The sequence below is a fragment of the Armigeres subalbatus genome, unplaced genomic scaffold (assembly GCF_024139115.2).
Source record: "Armigeres subalbatus isolate Guangzhou_Male unplaced genomic scaffold, GZ_Asu_2 Contig937, whole genome shotgun sequence".
Taxonomy (NCBI): domain Eukaryota; kingdom Metazoa; phylum Arthropoda; class Insecta; order Diptera; family Culicidae; genus Armigeres; species Armigeres subalbatus.
The window spans coordinates 1,086,566-1,108,852 of NW_026943741.1; the positions used below are offsets into that span (position 1 = coordinate 1,086,566).

The following is a 22,287-nucleotide window of genomic DNA, read 5'->3' on the forward strand; positions in this document are numbered from 1 at the left end:
TCAATCTCGGTAGCAATTTGGCGAATTTCCTGTGTGTTCTTCTAAGTGGACCTTGGACTCGTCCCAGTTATTCCGCAACCCCCAGCATGGTTGAACGTATGAATGGTATATGATAGCCGTTGACTGGAGCGGATGGCTCAATTTTTGGTACTTACCTTTGTATTTGGCCTTGCAGTATCCATTCTCGGGTGCCTCGAAGTCTCCACAAAGACAGCGCATTTTTCCGTCCGCGGCTTGCACGCAGCTAGTAGCAACTATCGTGGCACAGTCCGCATGGTTGACACATTCTTTGGCTATCACTGAAACAATAATTAAAAATAGAAAAGGATTTTAATGTTTTTTAGTAGGAAGTTTGTAGTTTTGAGATACAGGTTGAAATACATTAGATATAGTGAACCATATTTATGTGACAATATGAGAAAGGCAAAAATTTTTTTTTTTTCAATGCTGAAAGATACAAAGTATGTTTATAAATGTTCATGCATTTTGTATTAAATTTTAACTATTTCCTAATTATTTCATTTTTTCTACTCCCTTGACCACTTGAAGCCTTTAGGACACAATTTGCGTGCAAGGTAGTTCATTATAGTGTTGCCAAAAATTAATTTATAAAATTTGCTGAAATGCCGTGATTATACATTATGAAGCAAGAAACCTCTTAAACTTTGTTATCGAGAGATGAGCCAGCAACTTTGTTATCATGCATAAAGCATAAAACAAATGAGTCATATTAGATGTTGGGTAGACGAAATGACTGTACTTTCATTTCCTGATTATTTATATATTCAGGGACGTCTGAGAAAAATCATAACTTTAACCAAGACATATTGGGCGAATAAACGAATAGACAATAAACTTGATTTTAAAGAGCCTTCCGGAATCCAATTTTAGGTCTACTCGCGTTTCCAAGGGTGCACAACTCAATACGGAATAATAACCCCCAGAAAACTAGACTCCTAATGTCTATTGTTTTAAAACAAAAATCAGTATGCGCTCGGACTAGAAAAACTGCCTTTTGATGAAGAAAATCAAACTTAATTCCTTAGAAACCATTCCTCGCCGCCTCAAAACAAAATCCTTACTACGTTTTTAAAGATGACGCGACAGGCTTCAAGCTATGATGTACCTCAAACATTTCTTAAAGAAGAAAATGATATTGATTGTACATATCAAAAAGAACCATGGCTCCGTAAAGTGTTATACACGCCTGAGCCTACCAAATAAACGAAATTGGAAAAAAATTATTTAAGAAATTGGACGTAGTCATACTTTTTGAAATTCGTTGACCAATTAAGTTCAAAAAGGACGTATAGGACTTCACTTTATTGGCACTATAATGGTCACATGCCACGGCAATCCTGTTCCTACGGAATTCTAACATGAGTCCTTTCAGTTTTCCATTGTTGTTTGGACATAGTAGCATGTAATGAAAAATTAACGTTATTAAACCACAACTAGAGATAAGAAAACAAGACCACCATAATACCGCTTCGGAGCATGATGTGAGCCTTGTTCCAGTGGCCGACCTTCTTCGCGCTGCATTTACCTACTAATTATCGAAAACTCTTTGGCCTATACTGGCGGGCTGCATTGTGGCAGTCAGTGCAGCAAATTCTTACCTTTGAATCCACGAATGAGTAAACTGAGAGTAAACCTTCCATTACCAAGTTGATCAAATGCAATCAGATAGCCGCCACACTACTCGGATTTTTCGCCGAAACGAACGGTTTCCATATTCTTTGACTATGTGGTGTGTACAGAGGCAATTAATTTTCCCAGGCCAACGGCCAAATTAATTGTGAACTAATTGAGTTTAATCATAATTTACATTGCGGCGTAAATCATGCAATAGCCACTACACTACCTGAACGAGAAAATGTCCCATGGAGAGTCTCATGTAGATAAGGGTTCAAGCAATTATAGGACACTGTGTTTTTTTTAATTCGTTTATTTGATGGCTAAGGCGTGTACAGCACTTTACGGAGTCATGATTCTTGGTGATACGTACAACTGATATCAACTTATTATTAACAGTTAGTAAGAGAGGCACATAGGACAACATAGCGGAAATATGTACCAAGTTGGGTAAAATGTGTCACCTTATTTTCTTTTGAAGCCAATAATCATTTGTAGAGGAAACTGGACACAAATGATCCCCAGGGACACATGATCCCCTCCCCATGTTTTCTCGTATACTTTTAACATTTTATTCAAATGTTGACTAAATAAATTAATAATGTCGTCAGTATCCCTTCAGAAAGGTTTTTTTTTCTTAAAAATGTGTATCTTTCATAATCGAAGAATGGAAAATATTCACTGGTACCGACCGTTTCGGTAAGGAGGAAAAATATTCACTGATCAATTACCCGAGCAAAGCTTGAGAGCAAATCGATAACTAATTTTGTTGTTGTGAAATCGTCTAATTTTGATAACTCAGGATGATATCCTTTTGGTCGTTTTAACGGTTAAAATATCAAAATCCACAGCAGAAAAATCTTACTGTGACATCAAATCGAAAACTCTTCCTGCTATCGATGAGAGCAAATCGAAAACTAATTTTGATATTGGTTCCGATAACAAAATAAGTACACAGTTTGATGTCAGATCATACAATTTAGAAATCAACAGCAAAATGAGATCAAAATATGTAATCAGTCATGATGATTCATATTTGAAAACAAATTATGATTTCAATTTGATATCTATAACAAAATATGTTTTCTATATGCTCTCTTTATGTTTTCAGACTTTGCTCGGGTATTCTGACATTTAGTGGGGCGAGCGAGATTTACGATCGTTCAGCTGTTGAAAAGTCAGTAAACGAACTACCAAACCCGATAATTTATTTTAAGTGTAGACCAGGCTTGTAAAATGTCATCTGCATGTCATTTGACTAATTTGTTCATAACTTTCTTTAGAAGCCAAACTTATTCCATAATTTTAGATGTACTCATAACGCTTCAGTAGGGCTGTACTTTTGTCCAAGGGTACATTGCTCCAAATATATCATCTGAGGCTGGAGAGTGAAAACTGTCCAAAATGTCACGTGTCATTTGACATAATGTCATTTGAATGACATTTTGCCTCCCACGCCTCAGATTACATATTTACATCAATGTCTTGTTAGACAAAGTTGTAGGCACATTTAAGAGCTATAAGTTCGTCATACATCATGAATTGATAGATACCTTCTGGAAAAAGTTCTGGGAAAATTATACAAACGAATGCAAATGACATTTTACAACACTGGTGTAGACTATTGAAAAACACTTTGAAAATACAATTTATTGGATGATGATGATTCACTATGTGTCCCCAGTCGACAGTCGTGGTGACTCGAGGATGCACAGTCTTAGCATTTGGAATCAGGGAATTTCAGCTGCTCATCCGAGCATTTGGCGTTAGGACGTGGGGTGGCGTGGCGTCGTACTCGAGATATAGTTCGACTAGGAGCATCTTTTAGATAGTCAGAGCTTTGAAGCTCTACTGGACCGTTCACAAATTACGTAACGCTATAGAAAGAATATCGAGGGTTATAGCAATACATTTGTTCTAGATTTTTGTACAGAAAAATTATATCAACGTTTGTTATAATGTTGATATGAAGGTATCAACCTCTGTTTTAATTATGTTACGGCTAGAGGTATTTTGATATAAGTTTGTTATTTTAACAACTAACCAGCAAAATTTATAACACATTTTGTTACAATATTTTTCTGAAATAAATAACTCCCCTTATTATAAGGCCGTTACAAATATTTATTTTGAATTATGTCCTACTTGTCTCCAAAAGGTCAAGGGGGGACAATAAAAATAAATATTAGAATGGAAAAAATCAATAAAACTCATCGGATTTGTTAAATAATGTTTTGAAAATCCTCAAAAGTGTCCGATTTTTGTTGTTGCCCAAACCCCCCCCCCCTTTCCCACCTAACAGCTTGTTCATTGCCTTCAATGCCACAATGACCAGGAACCCAATACAGGTTCACTTAGTTACCCATGGTTTAGAGTGACTGAACACATTCCCAAACTAGTTTAGATCTGCATGTTGCTGATTTCAAAGCATTCAATGCTGCTTGACTGTCAGACATTATGCAAATATTTGAATGCCTATAATTTCTGCGTTAGCATAACTTAGAGCATTCAAGAATAGCCTGAACTTCAGCTTGGAAAACAGTTGGCCATTTGGCCATGGGAATCGAAATATTTATCCCTGGGCCAGTCACGCCTGCTCCAACTTGATTGTTCAGCTTTGAACCATCGGTGTAAAATACAATTGATCCTGAGCGGACATTTGGTCCACCGTTTGCCCATGCATTTCGCTAAAGATTAGTTACATCAAAACAACGATAAAAATTGTATCTTCTCCTCATCCAGTCATCATTGTTTGTGATAAGTGATTATTATTTATTTATTCAGACTAAGGCCGAAGTGGCCTGTGCGGTATTTAAGAGCCTTCTCCATTCGGCTCGGTCCATGGCTACACGTCGCCAACCACGCAGTCTACGGAGGGTCTGCAAGTCATCTTCCATCGATCCACTTTGCCCGCTGCGCACCTCGCCTTCTTGTGCCCGTCGGATCGTTGTCGAGAACCATTTTCGCCGGGTTACTGTCCTACATTCTGGCTACCACAGTCGTCCGATTTTCGCGGTGTGAACAATGGATGGTTCTCCCAACAGCTGATGCAACTCGTGGTTCATTCGCCTCCTCCACGTACCGTCCGCCATCTGCACCCCACCATAGATGGTACGCAGCACTTTCCTTTCGAAAACTCCGAGTGCGCGTTGGTCCTCCACGAGCATCGTCCAGGTCTCGTGTCCGTAGAGGACTACCGGTCTAATGAGCGTTTTGTAGATTGTCAGTTTGGTACGGCGGCGAACTCTATTCGATCGGAGCGTCTTGCGGAGTCCAAAGTATGTACGATTTCCAGCCACTATGCGTCTCTGAATTTCTCTGCTGGTATCATTTTCGGCAGTCACCAGTGAGCCCAAGTACACAAATTCTTCTACCACCTCGATTTCGTCACCACCGATGCCAACTCGCGGTGGGTGGCTCACATTATCTTCTCTTGAGCCTCTTCCTATCATGTACTTCGTCTTCGACGTGTTGATGACTAGTCCGATTCGCTTGGCTTCCCTCTTCAGTCTGATGTAGGCTTCCTCCATCTTCTCAAAGTTACGTGCCATAATATCTATGTCGTCGGCGAAGCCAAATAGCTGGACGGACTTATTGAAAATTGTACCACTCGTGTTAATCCTTGCTCTTCGTATTACCCCTTCCAAAGCGATGTTGAATAGCAGACACGAAAGACCATCACCTTGCCGTAACCCTCTGCGGGTTTCGAAGGGAATCGAGAACTCGAACTACGCACATCACCCGATCCATCGTCGCTTTGATCAACCGTGTCAGTTTATCCGGAAAACCGTGTTCGTGCATTAGCTGCCATAGCTGGTCCCGATCGATTGTATCATATGCGGCTTTGAAGTCGATGAATAGATGATGTGTGGGCACGTTGTATTCGCGGCACTTCTGCAGTACTTGGCGAATGGCAAACAACTGGTCCGTGGTGGAGCGTTCGCCCATAAAACCCGCCTGGTACTGCCCCACGAACTCCCTTGCAATTGGTGCTAGTCGACGGCATAAAATTTGGGAGAGTACCTTGCAGGCGGCGTTCAGCAATGTGATTGCGCGGTAGTTGCTACAATCCAGCTTATCGCCCTTTTTGTAGATGGGACACACGACACCTTCCATCCACTCCTGCGGCAAAACTTCCTCCTCCCAAATCTTGGTAATGACCCAGTGCAGCGCTCTAGCCAGTGCCTCACCACCGTATTTAAATAGCTCTCCTGGTAGTTGGTCAATCCCAGGGGCTTTGTAGTTCTTCAGCCGGCCAATCTCCTCCTGGATTTCATGGAGATCCGGAGCCGGTAGAATTATGTCCTGCGCGCGTTCCCCTAGGTCCATCACCATACCGCCACCGTTGTCTGCCATATCGCCATTCAGGTACTCTTCGTAGTGCTGCCGCCACCTTTGGATCACCTCACGCTCGTTCGTAAGAAGGTTCCCGTTTATGTCCTTACACATATCAGGCTGTGGCACGTGGCCCTTACGTGAACGGTTTAATTTCTCATAGAACTTTCGTGTGTTATTGGAGCGGTACAGTTGCTCCGTTCCTTCACAGTCTCGATCTTCCTCCTGACGCTTTTTCCTCCGGAAAATCGAGTTTTGTCTGTTCAGCGCCTGTTTATATTGTTCGCTCTCGTGGGGTGTTGCAGCAATCTCGCCCATGCTGCATTCTTCTCATACCAGTCGTTTCTCTGATCCGGGGGCACCGTACCAAGTGCAGCGGTTGCAGTACAACCAATGGCGGATCGAATATCTCTCCAGCCATATTCAAGAGACGCTGCGCCTAGCTACTCTTCCGTTGGGAGTGATACTTCCAGCTGCTGCGCGTATTCTTGGGCTAGTCTACCGTCTTGTAGCCCAGAGTTTTGAGCGCAGGCATACTGCAACGAGGTAGTGGTTGGATTCAATATTCGCACTGCGGTAAGTGCTGACGTTCGTGATGTCGGAGAAGAATTTACCGTCGATTAGAACGTGGTCGATTTGGTTTTCCGTTTCTTGGTTAGGTGATCTCCATGTGGCCTTGTGGATATTTTTGCGGGGAAAGAAGGTGCTTCGGACTACCATTCCGCGGGAGGCTGCGAAGTTTATGCATCGTTGGCCGTTGTCATTCGATACGGTGTGCAGACTATCCAGTCCGATGACCGGTCTATACATTTCCTCCCTTCCTACCTGCGCGTTCATGTCACCGATAACGATTTTGACGTCTCGCAGTGGGCATCCATCGTATGTCTGCTCCATCTGTGCGTACAACGCTTCTTTCTCATCGTCGGGTCTCCCTTCGTGTGGGCAGTGCACGTTGATGATGCTATAGTTGAAGAAACGACCTTTAATCCTCAGCTTGCACATCCTTGCGTTGATTGGCTGCCACCCAATCACGCGTTGGCGCATCTTACCCAGCACTATGAAGCCGGTTTCCAGCTCGTTGGTGGTGCCACAGCTTTGGTAGAAGGTAGCCGCTCGATGCCCGCTTTTCCACACTTTCTGTCCTGTCCAGCAGATTTCCTGCAGCGCCACGACGTCGAAGTTGCGGGGATGTAATTCATCGTAGATCATCCTGTCGCAACCTGCGAAACCTAGCGACTTGCAGTTCCATGTTCCAAGCTTCCAATCGTGATCCTTTATTCGTCGCCTATGTCTTTGCCGATTATATCGAGTCGCATTATCTCTTATATTGTTCGTAATTATTGGTTTTCCAGGCGGCTTATTGGGCCTGCGCAAACCTCCTGTCTCGCCGGAGGGCCATCGTGTCAGGGCTGTTTAGCGGCCCACCTAACACCAGGACTTGGGCTTGTGCGCTTTGAGCGGCACACGGTCGCTTTGGCGGAGCCTACTTGCGGATACATGCAGCTTTTTATAGAGGTTTAACAGGGCCCACTGTCAAACCCCACCACATCCTAGGCAGGCGCCACAACTCGCAGATGGCCTGGGGAGGGATCGTCAAGCCCTTGGACATAGTCCCTGCTGCCCTGGCACCTCGCAACAAGCCTTTGTCAGAACTCACACACAATATGACAAGAATCATTTGCCTTGCATGCTCTGATATTTCCGAGAATAATTCTAATTCTAATTTTGTAATCTGAGTTAGATTCTCGAATATTTCCATAAAAGCAGAAACTATGATAGCTTAAAACCGAAATTTGCTGAAGAGATGAAAAGTAAGCAACAAAATTGTCTTGTTGCTAACAAAAAAAATCGGATCTTTGTCATTATTATCTCCGACAAAAACAAAGCTTTGTCGTTGGTTCTCTTTTGTCGCTTGTTTCGTATGCGTATCCAAGAAAAATTGAGAAAAATTAGTGCCTGTGTTGTCGAGAGTCATGAATACTATATATATATATCTGGGTGGTGCGGATAGAATCGATTTGGTTGTCAAACTGAAGCCAAAATTTTCTATTGTGCCGGAGCCAAACATTGAAGATTGTGGCTATGTTCGTTTCGGATCTAATATTGAGAAGTATTGTTTATTTTGGGAAAAAATAAAAATAAACTTTGTTTGAGTTTTGTATTCTATGTAACAAAAATATTCTCACATTATATTTCGAGTGGAAAATTAGTGGGAATGCAACTAAAAAGCACTCGTTACGAAAGTTCACGAGATTCAGCAGCTGATTGGAGCATGAATATATGTAAACAATCGTAAAGTCATGTAGAGTCTAGCGCATTTGTGCGCCCTCATGCAGCGTGGAAAGAGAAATTCGAAGAGCGGGAAATGTTTGACAGCCAAGTAACTGCAAAATAATTTTGTTTATGGGAGTTATTTCAAAATATCCCTCTGCTCGCTTGAGCGCAGAAAAGCGGCTCTATCCGCAGCACCCAGATATATATATATACTGTTGATGATAGAACACGGGAAGTGTTTTTGCATCATGACTTCTAATGTTTCATAAGTTGTCTTGGTAAAAAAACCATAATCTTTTTCAGGGAATCAATATTCGAGCAACGCCTAACAATATACTCTTTGTCATCAACAGAGTTTGTTACTATAATTGATTGGTTTAATCACCGTTACTCAATATGGGGTTGATTTATTGATATTTTTCGGTGAACAATAACTACGCCATTTGTTTTCCTGCGTGACGTTTCGGTCTACTACTTTGTCTCGACCATCTTCAGACGCCTTATTTATTAAAAAAAATTAAACATTAATTAAATTACAATTATTTAGAACGGCACTTTACATTTAACACAACACACTTTTTTTTCCCACCACAACTCACATTTCGATCACCGCAGCAATTTCCACCTCGTTGTCTGCTGGGCGATCACGTACCACTGGCAAGTGGGGTTGCAGTTGTGGTGTTTGTCGTCTATTTGTCTCTCTTCGTCGTCTTTCGTCATTCGTCAAATTTCGTAGCTTAACCACTAATGCATTGTAGTCCGAGTTGAACATTCCACACTCTCGCTGGAGGTTGACTGTGTTGTGTTCTCCCGCCAGTTTGATATGGAATGTCTCCGCCGTCATCCTGCTTTCCTGGTCGTCGATGCGTTCAATTATTTTAGTTTTGTCAAAATTAAAGTTGTGTCCATCAATCAGCGTATGTTGTGTTAATCCCGTACGGTTGTCTTTTCGTTTTACGTCATTCCTAGGGATCCTATAATGAGAGATATGCAAATACTTTTCCAGACGATTTAGCAACGCTGTTACTTTTGTTAGCAAACGCTTCTAGCACTTCCCGCTGCCCAAAATGTTGAAGCTTGTATATGACTTTTCATTTGATAACAATTTTGAATATGTTTGTCTGTCCACTTACAGTGTTTAAATAAGCATTATCACTAAAATAAAAGTGCAATATAAATAGGCAAAACACGATACATAAACTAGATTACTTCTACTCGCGAAAGTAAAACAAATTGTTTATTTGATGAAAGTTTTCTTAAAATCTATCTCAATACCTCTCAACCTCGTCTCAATCTGCAGCAATAACAACGTTCATTTGGCTCACGTTTTGACAGTTCTCAATGCTCGATTGGCTTACAATGGCCGCTTTCGCATATCTCTCATTATAGGATCCCTAGTCATTCCTATGTTCTCTTATTCGTATGTCGAGTTTCCTTCCTGTTTGTCTGATGTAAACTTTTCCATCTCCTGTTCCACAAGGCACGGAATACACCACGTTTTTCTGCTGTCCTGGTGGTATGGGATCTTTCAGTTTGGAAAAATGTTATTTTCACCTTATTTTTTGGTTTAACAGCCAGCGTTAATCCACTTTGCCTAAGGATTTTTGTAGTTTCTCGCTTAGGCATGGGACATACGGTGAGGGAACATATTTGGTCTGTTCTTCCTCTCTTATATCCTGCAACCCGTTGTAGTGCTTATGCACTCGTTGCTTTAAGACATTCTGAATGAACCATGTTGGATAATTGTTACATTTCAGAATGCCTTTTACGGTGTTGATGGCTTCTGGTCGGTTGACAGCATCGGTTAGTTTGATTGCTCGATCTACTAGAGCAATGGCTGTGTTCCGTTTATGCGAGAACGGGCTCTCTGAGTTGTAGTCCAGATATCGTCCGTTTTCTTGTTTCGGTAGCCAAGTTTTTTCCAGTATCCCATTTCCTCTTGAGAGCATCATGTCGAGAAATTTTATTTTTTGATTCTCTTCCTTTTCCACTGTAAACTGTAGTCTTTCATGGAATTCATTGAAAACTACGAGTATTTGGTCTACGTCTACGTCACGCGCTACACAGAAGCAATCGAGTGTATTGAAGCAAGGTGGAATGAAGTAGCCGAAAACACACTGATCGAGAAAGAAAGTTTCATACAAACTGTCAAACTTGTCTTAGATTCCACGTTCTTCAACTACCAAGGAACATGCTACACCCGAACTTTCGGCGTACCGATGGGGTCGCCATTATCACCAGTGATAGCCAACATCGTTATGGAAAGGTTGGAACAGGAGAGCACTCCCACGTAAATCATCACCACAGACAGGTAGGGAAGCCTTCGGCTACCTGTTGGTGGTGTTGGTTTGCGGGAGTGCCATCAGATTGGACAAATCGACGTTTGAATCTTTGTTTACAAAATCACATACGTCCTTTTGAATAAGTACCGAGATTTTTTCCAAACTGAAAAATCCCATACCACCAGGACAGCAGAAAAACGTGGTGTATTCCGTGCCATGTGGAACAGGAGATGGAAAAGTTTACATCGGACAAACAGGAAGGAAACTCGACATACGAATAAGAGAACATAGGAATGACGTAAAACGAAAAGACAACCGTACGGGATTAACACAACATACGCTGATTGATGGACACAACTTTAATTTTGACAAAACTAAAATAATTGAACGCATCGACGACCAGGAAAGCAGGATGACGGCGGAGACATTCCATATCAAACTGGCGGGAGAACACAACACAGTCAACCTCCAGCGAGAGTGTGGAATGTTCAACTCGGACTACAATGCATTAGTGGTTAAGCTACGAAATCTGACGAATGACGAAAGACGACGAAGAGAGACAAATAGACGACAAACACCACAACTTCAACTCCACTTGCAAGTGGTACGTAATCGCCTAGCAGATAACGAGGTGGAAATTGCTGCGGTGATTGAAATGTCAGTTGTAGTGGAAAAAAAAGTGTGTTGTGTTAAATGTAAAGTGTCGTTCTAAATAATTGTAATTAAATTTATGTAATTTTTTTGTTTTCAATAAATAAGTCGTCTGAAGATGGTCGACACAAGGTAGTAGATCGAAACATCACGCAGGAAAACAAATGGCGTAGTTATTGTTCACCGAAAAATATCAATAAATCAACCCCATACCAGAGTTTGTTACTGACAAACGCATCTAGCGACAAACCTTTATCAGAACCCGAACACAATATGACAAGAATCATTTGCCTTGCATGATCTGATATTTCCGAAAATACGATGCTAATTTTGTAATCATTGTTCGATTCTCGAATATTTCCATAAAAGCAGAAACTGTGATAGCATAAAACCGAAATTTGCTCTAGAAATCTCGGGTACTTATTCAAAAGGACGTATGTGATTTTGTAAACAAAGATTCAAACGTCGATATGACCAGTCTGATGGCACTCCCACGCAAACCATCACCACAGACAAAAGATATTTTAGTTACTAGATAAAGATTGTTGCTTCGGCTCCCTTTGTTCTGCTGTCCGGAACATGTTGGGTACCAAGCTGTCAAATCGTATGGATTTTCCTTCTTTGACATTTAGCTCCCTATCCTCGCCGGCAAAAGATGTTCCGGACAGCGACGACAGCGACAATCTTTATCTAGTAACTAAAATATCTTTTCCACAGACAGGTAGGGAAAGCCTTCGGCTACTGTGGGTGTTGTTGGTTTGCGTGAGAGTGCCATCAGATTTAATGTGACCAGATACATTTTGTGTGAGCGCGGGACAAAAAAAGTTCATAGTTTAATATGTTTTAGTAATAACCCTTCAATCAAATCTTTCAATTTTTAATTTGTTACCAATGCTTAATTTGCTAGCTTTTCGATTAACGGCAACTCATTTTAGAAGTCAAAGCTTTCTTCAAACGTTGAATGTGCAGCTCAATGTAGCTGCCATGGAGTATCGTATAATTTTGAAGTTCAGCGGTTCCTTGTCCAATATCTGCAAAACTGTTGCAACCATCGAATTGCAGTTAAAAAGCATTGCAGTTGAATGACTTTCAGCTGTTGATCGTCTTGTGTATAGAATTTTGTTAGAAAATATGTTTGTATGTAGCGATAGAAGCAATGATAGGTATGGAACCTCGAAAATTGTTTTCCGAATAACCTAAATAACTCTTTCTAAAATACCTATCAAAAGTAGATACTGTGATTATGAATTAATTAGATCATATTTTTCTAAAAGTCTATTCTGGCTGAAGCTTCCACCGTCAGGAAAATGGTCCACGGTTCAATTTATTTCCAAACAGGTGATACTAAATACATATCTGCTCATAAAATGCAGGAAGAGCATCGTGCTTGAGTTTTGCATGCAGAATCGCATCGTTCCGCTTATTCGCCAAAATATTTTTTTTTATTGTCTTTATTAATGAGGTTTTCGGCTTTGCCAAAATAGATTTCGCGTCAAAAGCACCAAATCCCAATAAAAGCGTATTTTAAGTTACCTTTAGATTGATTTTCCATTGTTTTAATTAATTCGACGGAGAACAACACGCAGAAATCAAGCAATGATGCAAACCGCGAGTCGAATCATGAACGATTCTCTGTGCCATGAGTCGGATGGTGTTTAACTCACGCTTGATTTTAATTTTGGAGAAGATTTAAGAATTTGAGTTTTCCCAACACTTTTCCCAGATTTTCCGCAAGATTTTGGTTCGCATGGCATTTAAATGGAGTGGAATTTTTGACGTTCCGTGTCGAAATCCAAGCAATTACGCAGCAGGAAATACATGGAAGCAAAATCTGCTTACAAGATTCCCAGGGTATAAGACTTGGGTAAAACAAACTATAGAAATAATTTAGTCTGAGTCGTTGGAGAACATTTTAATCTTGATTTCTATGATCCATATGATTGCCTTACAAAACGTTAGTCTTAGTCAAAATTATATTTTTTTCAAAATCTAATAATTTCGTTTAAAATACTAAGTATTAGATAATAATGTATTCTATTTTTCTGTATTTCGCGGGACATTATCTAGAAATAAGTTGAATGCGGGACGTTTCGCGGGACGCTTTTCATCGCGGGACAAATAGTGAAAATGCGTAACTGTCCCGCGAAACGCGGGACGTATGGTCACATTAATCAGATTGGCCATATCGACGTTTGAATCTTTGTTTACAAAATCACATACGTCCTTTTGAATAAGTTACCGAGAAATAATGCAAAATAACGGGATGAAAAGTTAGCAACAAGATTGTCTTCTTTTTTGTTGCTGACAAAAATTTTCGGAACTTTGTCATTATTTTCTCCGACAAAAACACAGCTTTGTCTTTGGTTCCTTTGGTTCTTTGGTTCTTAGCAGTGCAGCTGACTTGAAAAGATCGAATAGGTTTACTGAAGCACTGACAACAGGTTGATTTTTTGTGATGGAAGATGCAACAATTTTGACTAAGACTTCAGATGAATCATCACGTTTACAGTAGTTGTTACCTTTGCTACACCACAAATACTTGAATCCATGCGACGCTTGGAGTGGTTTTGCCTCTCTGAAAATCGACCTCTAGATAGATTTTCGTTGATGAAAACCTTAGTGTAATAACGCTTGTTATTAGGTTAAACCCTGGAGTAACTTGGAGAAGACGCAGGAGGCAGGTCCCATTCCTAAATCAATTTCGTCGACAAATATCAACTTCGACTATAATCATTCCATTCCAACTTTGTTGTAAGAGAAAAGCAAAACCGATGTATTCTTTTGAGGACCAGTAGGACATAATTTATATTAAATATTTGTAACTGCTTTATCGGAGCAATCTTCTGCCTTTGCTTTTTGAGAAATTAATTTTTATCTGCACGCTGTGCTGCAATCAATTAATTTTGTTTTAATTAACCAAAAAACGCAGACCGGAACTTAATTAATTTTCTGTCATATCAGTTGTGCCAGACGGTTTGATCACAGGGCGCAATTTCCGTTACGAAATTGAAGATCAAAATGAACCAATATTTTGGATAACAATGATGTATTTGACTGACATGGTTGTACCCATTCATGCACGATATTTTACTACAGCCTACAGCTTGTAGAGCAGATTAATTAAAATAGATTTTCTAGATAAAATAAAAACTAATTGGAATTCCAGCAATTACATGAACCCATGCTAACAATAGCATAATTGGTTTTGATTTAGAAAAAAAGGGTCAGCGCCCTCACCGACAGTCTGGAGGTCGGATAACAAAATCGTTCAAAAGGGTCTCTTATAAATTGCCCTTAGATACATTATATTTACTCTACAAGTATTCTATATGGAGTTGGAACAGTGCCCCATTTGACAAATTGTCACCCCGACGATGGTATCAACAAAACTTCGAGATCGTAATTGGAAGACAGCCCGAGCAAAGTCTGAAAACATAATGAGAGCATATAGAAAACATATTTTGATGTTGACATCAAATTGAAATCATAATTTGTTTCCAAATATGAATCATCATGACTGATTACATATTTTGATCTCATTTTGGTGTTGATTTCTAAATTGTATGATCTGACATCAAACTGTGTTCTTATTCTGTTATCGGAACCAATATCAAAATAAGTTTTCGATTTGCTCTCATCGATAGCAGGAATAGTTTTCGATTTGATGTCACAGTAAGATTTTTCTGCTGTAGATTTTGATCTTTTAACCGTTAAAACGACCAAAATTAGTTAACGATTTGCTCTCAAGCTTTGCTCGGGAGCAGAGGCAGACCCAGGGGCTCATGGCGACGTAGCCTCAAAAAAAAGGCAGTCGACAGGAATCTGACCTGGGCCCAGGTCAAGACTAAAGCGAACATCCAAGAAAAATAAAGAAGGTAAAAGAGAAAATGGAGGAGAAAGTAGGAAAAAGGAAGAAGAAAGAGAGAAGAAAAAATGAAGAAAAATTAAGGAAGAAGGAAGAATAATTAAAGATGAAGGAAAAAGAAGGATGAAAAAAACAGGAAGAGGAAAGAAAGAAAAAGGAAGAAAGAGAAAGGAAGAAAGAAAAAGGAAATAGGAAAAAGGAAGAATAAAGGAGAAAGAAGTAAGAAAAAAGGAAACGAGAAAACAGAAAGAAGGGAAGTAGAAGAAAAGGAAGAAAGAAAAAAAATATATGGATGATAAAAGTAGACAGAATGGAAGGAAGAAAATAGAAGGAGTGTCTCATTCGACGTTTTTTCCCTTTCAACTTTTTAACAACGACGTTTTGACATTTGGACCTTTTGCCTTCCAACTTTTTGCCTTCCGACATTTCGTCCCTTTGACCTTTTGTCTATAACCCTCCCAAAAACTGTAGTATTTCGTTTTATCAGCGTCTTCTGCTTCTTGAGGAACTGTATATGAACAACTAAGATTCATGACGTTGAGGTAATGTATGTATTGTACACACATGCTTCGGAGTCCTACGGCAGTTAAAATCATTCGAGATACAATTTTACTTGACCTCGGGTACAAACACTTGCTCGAAATTGCGACAGAAATGTTTCGAGCAACGCGATTTTGGCTACAGGTTTGTTTTAAAATTTCAAATGGCTTCGTCGAAAGTTCTGATTTGCTTTCCAGAAGACCTTATCCTTTTCTAATTTGATCTTCTGCCCTTCCTTGTTGATTTACTGGCCGAGTTTGGGCTGATCTCGTAAACAGGGTTTCTGATCACCATACCGGAGAATGCATTGTCAAACTGTTCGTAGAGCAAACAAATGGTTCAATATGCAACCCAAATGTTGGAAAAACAACTTCGACGATCATAAATAGCAGGAAGATACAAGTCCCTTGGCGCCGCCCATTATTTATAAGCGTTTACCATATTTGTCGCACCGATATTGGCCTCTATTATGCTTTTAACTGTACATCCGACCAATCTTACCGTCTCTCTCTACTCTACCTTCGCCAGTGTTTCATTTGGTCTGCACAGGAACTAAATTCAAATGTCCACCACCTTCGCCCGTACCGATTTGTGGTTGAATAATTATTAATCGTTCGTCACGCTCATTCATTTCAAAAGGGTGGGTTCAATCAGTTGGATTTATTCGGTTAACCCTTGGCGTGTTTTGATTTTCTAATGCGTGTAATAGCAAACATTGTATTCCTGATTCTCAGCTTTCGTATAGAAAACGATGAATCAGATTCGATGATAAAGTGATTAATAATAATCACTGATTATGTTCAATATTTTGATGAGTATTTCAAAAAGATAAAACCAGAATTATAGAATAATTTAATAATGGTTACCGATTGAGACGTTTTCAAACGTTGAGACGTTTTCAAATCTCTCGTGACTTCATTACAAATACTAAGGGCATATTTTGGCCCACTCATATTAGAAACATTATTTATAGAAAATTAGCATTGAGCAATTCGCACAAATTCGTAGGTGGTACAAGCCTATACTATCGTATAAGAGTAGCATCACTTTCATCCGTTACCACAGATAATCATTTGGGACTAATCACTATGTATTAGATGGGAGCAATGCACTATCCAATAGTCGAGATCTGTCCTGGCCACGTCTTTGCGAATGCTGAAGAACGGGAAGGATGGTTGGTTGGACACCTACTTGAGAAAGATGCAGAGAACTCTACGACCTCTCATAGGTGCTACGGGAGGTTTTGGGATTGTTTGGAATTTATTTGGATTCTGGGCAGTTTCACCTTAAATATGTATTCTTCAAGCGGATGGGGTTTCATTGCCTCGAGCGAGCAGACAGAGGGCTAATGACTAGGTTCGGATCGCAATTATTTCGCGGTCTGTATACGCATAATCAATTATAATGATGTGACAACTTGTGGCACGTGGAGCAAGTTCATTAAGATTTTGGGCTAATTCATGAAGTTATAAGTGGCACAACTTAGTGTAAACATTCTCGAATACACGTATAATAAATCATAACCAGAACGTTGTGCGTGTTTGCTTTCCTTCGTTAGAAGATTCAAAGTTGAAACCTCCAGAATTGACCGCATTGAAACCATTTCAATTTTATAGACTATTGCATTTATTATAAGCAAATCTCATTCGTGCCGGTGACCTTATACCTTGCTTACTTTGAAAATTACCATCCGACCGGTCACGAGAATCGAATGCCAATTTGTATTCCCCATCGGCAGTTTTCCGACTTTCCCATTAGTGCACTTCCTGTTGCTACTAAGCTACAAGTGCAACTGAGTGGGCCGAGGATCGATGTGACCATTGACTAGCGAATGCACTTGCCCGGCGAGGTGCCTTGCGAGTGTCTTATCAACATAAACGAATCGAGCCCACTCGGACGAAGAAGGCTGAACTTGCACGCGGTTGAGTAGGTTTTCCAGGCGTGGACGACGACGATTGCAACGATTTTTCATGAATGGTGCTGCACGGGCACACTCCTTCCGCTATAATCCACAGCAGGTTTAATTAACGGCCTTTTGAAAATAAAATAAAAAGGCGTATACATTAAAAATTAGCATAAAAATAACTCGGCAAGTCAGCAACCAAAGGTTAGACTCTTCTTGGTTCCTCAGGTGAGTGTGGTAAGGAGGTCAGCAGTTTTGCGTGATTCCAGACTTTTTTTTCGTTCTCTTTCGGTTCTTGCATTGTAGCTGTGCTTCATAAACGGAAAGCACGTGCTTTTTCGAACGATGAGGAGGGGAAATTCATGTTTAGTCTGCGACATTGGTGTGCGGAAGTTCCGCAAATGGGTCAAAGTCGCGTAATTTCATGAGAATTGGTGTGGGGTGTTTACAAATATGATTGTATATGGAGGATCGTTTTGTGTCACGAGTAAAGTTATATTGACTCAAGTATTAATTTTGTATTTGTAATAGGATTTTGTTGTCGACAATCGGTTACATAGAAAACTGCGAGAAAAGCTCTGCCTATTGCAGTAACACAAATCTTAACAAACGAGTAAAAGACAACAGTGTAAGGCTGCTTAAAATTCTATCGTAAATGTCAGCCGGCCATTCTGATCTATTTTTAAATTGGAGTTCCTAAAGCCAACTCACTCTAGCTGTGTACAACAAGCGAGATTTTTCGACAATATTATGCAAAATACAACAGCGTGCGTGCTCGACTGTACGGTTGTAGCTTTTAGTGTCAACGTAGTAGAGCCACTTACGAAAATCCTTGATTATAATCAAAATATACAAATAGCTTAGTAGATAGTAGTTACTAAGTTCAAAAAAACATGACAATCTTCATCAATTGATTGCACTAAGAATTAGAGGTGTGTGCCGGTCCGGAAACCAGCGGTGGTGGCGTTTGTCAGAATTTTGGTCGGCGGCGGCGCCGTTTTCGGCGTCACGCCGGAAGCCATTTTAGCCGGATTTTTTATGTTCATTTCTTAAAGATTTTTTCTGCATTTTTTCATGATTCGTTAAAATTAATATTTTAAAGTCTGATTGAATTCGCCCTATAGTAAACCCTTTGGGCATCCATAATAGAAAATTGCTTCCCAATAGTCGACACTTCATTTAATTTTTATGTTCCGTTTCGGGACGTTCTTTTTCCCTATTATGGACCCCCAAAAATATTCCTAAAATGGACACTTTCGTGATTATTTTTCATAGAATTGTAAAAAATTAGCTAATTTTACTTTCCATAGCATTTCTAATGCATGTAATCAAATCATAGGAATGTGAGGTAGGTGCTCCCGATGGGATTTCACAGTAAAATTGTGCTGTAATAATGCAAAAATGGATCGAGGGTCCACTATTGGGCACTTTATCCTATTTATTTGAAAACTATTTTCGAATATCCTTGAAGATTTGAGAATTCTTTGAAGTGCCCAAGTAAGCACTTTGGAATTTCCAAGAAAAGTTTCTGCAGGAAAATATTCGGAAAATCCACGGAAAATTTCTATTGAGTATTCTTCGAAATTTACACAGAAAATACTTCAGATTTTCGCTGGAGATTGTTCAAAAAGTGGACATCGACTAAAAATCGATTTTAACAGCAAACTGTTTGAGATTTTCATAGCAAATTCAATGGAATTCGCACGTTTTTTTTTTTAATTTTCTATGGAAAATGCTTCGGAATTCCCAATGTTAATCATGTTACTCATGATCGTTCTAATTTAAAAAATCATTAATTGGCCAATCGGTCACAAGTGGCGCGCGCATCAGATTTGCTCTAGTTTTACATTTGCTCACTATCACCGATTTGCCTAACTAAGTAAAAACAATAAATGTCGTTAGTGTTTGAATAACGATGAATTTGATAAGTAAATGTTCAATCTGTTATGTCTGTTTGTCTGTGTTTTAACCAAAATTGTTCAGAACTTCTACGTGATTTTTTTAAACAGAAATCTGTTCGGTATTTCAACGAAAAATATCGGAATTTCGAAAGAATTTCTTTGGATTTCTACAGAGAATTCTTTGTATTGTCCATAAGACATTCTTCGGAATTTCCTCAGAGAGGTGTGCGTCTAAATGGATCGGCGTGGCGTTTTTTTTATTGCATTCGATTTTTATTTAATTTTTCCGAGACATTTTCAAGATATCTACGGGAGAATCTTTTGAATATCGTCGGAACAATCTAAGGGGCTGTTCACAAATTGCGTAACGTATAAGGGGAGGGTGGAGTCAGGCCAAGCGTTACGGTTCATACAAAAAAAAGCTTCCATACAAAAGTTGTTACGAGGGGAGCATGGGGGTTCAAAATCGGCAAAATTAGCATTACGTAATTTGTGAAAGAACCCTAATATATACGTCCCCAGATAAAGTTTTTTCTTCAAAATATTCATATGGAATCTATTTTCTAATTTTCCACGGGAACTAGTTTAAAGTTTCCTCCTGTAGAATGTAGTTTTTGGAATTCAAAAAATATAGCAGAAAATTCTACGGAATAATCATGAAACATTATTCAGAATTGTCACGGGAAATTGTTCCAAATTTCTACAGAAAATTATTCAAAATAGCCTGGTAAAACTCTTCGAAAATTCTGTTGAATATTTTCACAGAAAATTCTTCGAAATATCCGCGGGAAACTCTTAGAACTTTTCATGAGAAACTCCCTGAATTTTTTACGAATTTCCACAGAAAACTGTTCAAAAAGTGGGTTTAATATTTTTTTTGGATTTTAAAGGAAAATTGTTTGGATTTTCCATGAGACATTCTTTGGAAGTCCCACGGGATTCTTTCATATTTGTTTTGGAAAATTAAGGGAGTTTCTTAAGATTTCACCGGAAATACTTTTATATTGCCCTTAAGAATTTCACGGGAAATAATGCAAAAAGAGGAAGGGTCGTTTGACCGAGAATCACTCGACGGACAGCTATTTGGCCGAAAAATAAGTTACGCTGAAAATCATCTAGCCGAATTCCATTTGGCCGAAATTAATATTTTAGCGAAACGATTATTGATTCGAAAACCGTTAATTTCATTTGACCGAAAGCGAAGAAGCCTTCTGCCCAACAGGTCGTTTCGGCGAATAGGTCATTTGGTTGAAAATTCCATTTTGCGGAAGGTGCCACGATAGATCTTAGCAATTTGTTAAACTTTTACCGAGATCCACACAGCCGATCCCCAGCAAACATTTTTTTTGTTGAGATATCTGTCAAACCGAAAGCCACTTATTATATGCTAAGATATCTGTTTGATTGTTGGGCACACGGCTGTGTGGATTTTCCAGAAATAAAAACTGATTGTGTATGATCAAAAATGTCGATCCGTTTGGCCAAATGACAAAAGTAACGGGAATTTGGTCAAAAAAGTTATTAGCACTAACAGGTCCTTTGTCTGAAAATGCCGTTTTGCCGAAGTGGCCGTATGATCGGAAATATCGTTTGATCGAATAGATCATTTGGTCGAAGAAGATGTTTGATAGAAATGGTAGTTTGGCGGAAAGAGCCATCTGGCACAACATTTTCGATCAAATTTCCTTTCTGTCAAACGACTTTTTCGAACATAGGATCAGTTCGGCCGAACGACATTTTCGGCCGTATGCCCAAATGAAATTTTAAGCCAACGGTGGTGGACTGAAGTCATTTCAAAATTCACGGAAGTAAAGATAAAAAAATTACCCAAACGACCATTTCGGCAAACGGGATTTTCGGTTAAATGACTTATTTAGACAAGTTACTTTTTCGGCCATATGATCAATTTGGCCGAATGAAATTTACGGCCGTATGTTCATTTCGTCTAAATGACATTTCCGACCAAACTACATATTCGGCCAAAAATTTCGGCCTTGTGGTCTACGGCCAAACGGGTCTGCCCGTCGTTTTACCGAAAGTCATTCTGAGGAAAACCATTTTTTTAATTCCACTTGGCCAAATTGAACGTTTGTCCGAAACGGTTGTTAGGTCGAAAATGGTTTGGCCGAACATTTTATTTGGCCGAAAGCGACATACAGCCGAAAGGGACATGGAGCTGAATTGGTAATTTGGTCGAAAAAGTTATTAGCACTAACAGGTCCTTTGTCTGTAAATGCCGTTTTGCCGAAGTGACCGAATAATCGAAAATGGCGTTTGATCGAATAGATCATTTGGTCGAAAAAGATGTTTGATAGAAATGGTAGTTTGGCAGAAAGAGCCATCTGGCACGAATATGTCCTTTCTGCCGAATAACCATTTCAACCAAACGACTTTTTCGATAAAATGACCGAATGACACTTTCGTCCGAATATCCGTTTCGGCCAAATGATCAGTCTACCAACGATGGCATTTCCGGCCAAACGACTTTGTCAACCAGAGGAACTGTTCTCCCGGCCGGATGTCCTTTTCGACCAAATGATTTGTTCAGTCAAATGGCGTACTCGGTCAAACAACCTTCGGCCTCGTGGTTTTCGGCGTTCAAAAATTATATTTCAACGAGAACTTTTTCGGGTTTCAACGGGAAGTCTTCCGGAAAATCCTTCGGTATTTCCACTCGAAGTTTTTCTTCGTTTTTACGGAGAGCTTTTCGAAATTTCAACAGGAAATTCTTTAGAATTTTCGAAAAAAAATCTTTGGAGTTTCAACGTTATGTTGTAAGGATATCAATCAGGAAATTTTACGAAAACTACACTGGATCTTCGGAATTTGCTCTGAAAATTCTGCGGACTTCTACAAATTTGAATCGGCGTGGAAAATAACAAATCAGCGGCGTGACAAAAT

General features: G+C 39.6%; 1 protein-coding gene across 2 annotated transcripts in view; it reads right to left on the reverse strand.

The window, feature by feature from the left end:
- LOC134204833 (uncharacterized) overlaps positions 1-22,287 on the reverse strand; it is a 51,771-nt gene that overhangs the window by 15,735 nt on the left and 13,749 nt on the right. For both annotated transcript variants that reach the window (XM_062679628.1, XM_062679629.1), the window contains one exon: positions 156-299. In XM_062679628.1, coding sequence (XP_062535612.1) covers positions 156-299 — 144 coding nt within the window. The remainder of the gene's footprint in view (positions 1-155; positions 300-22,287) is intronic.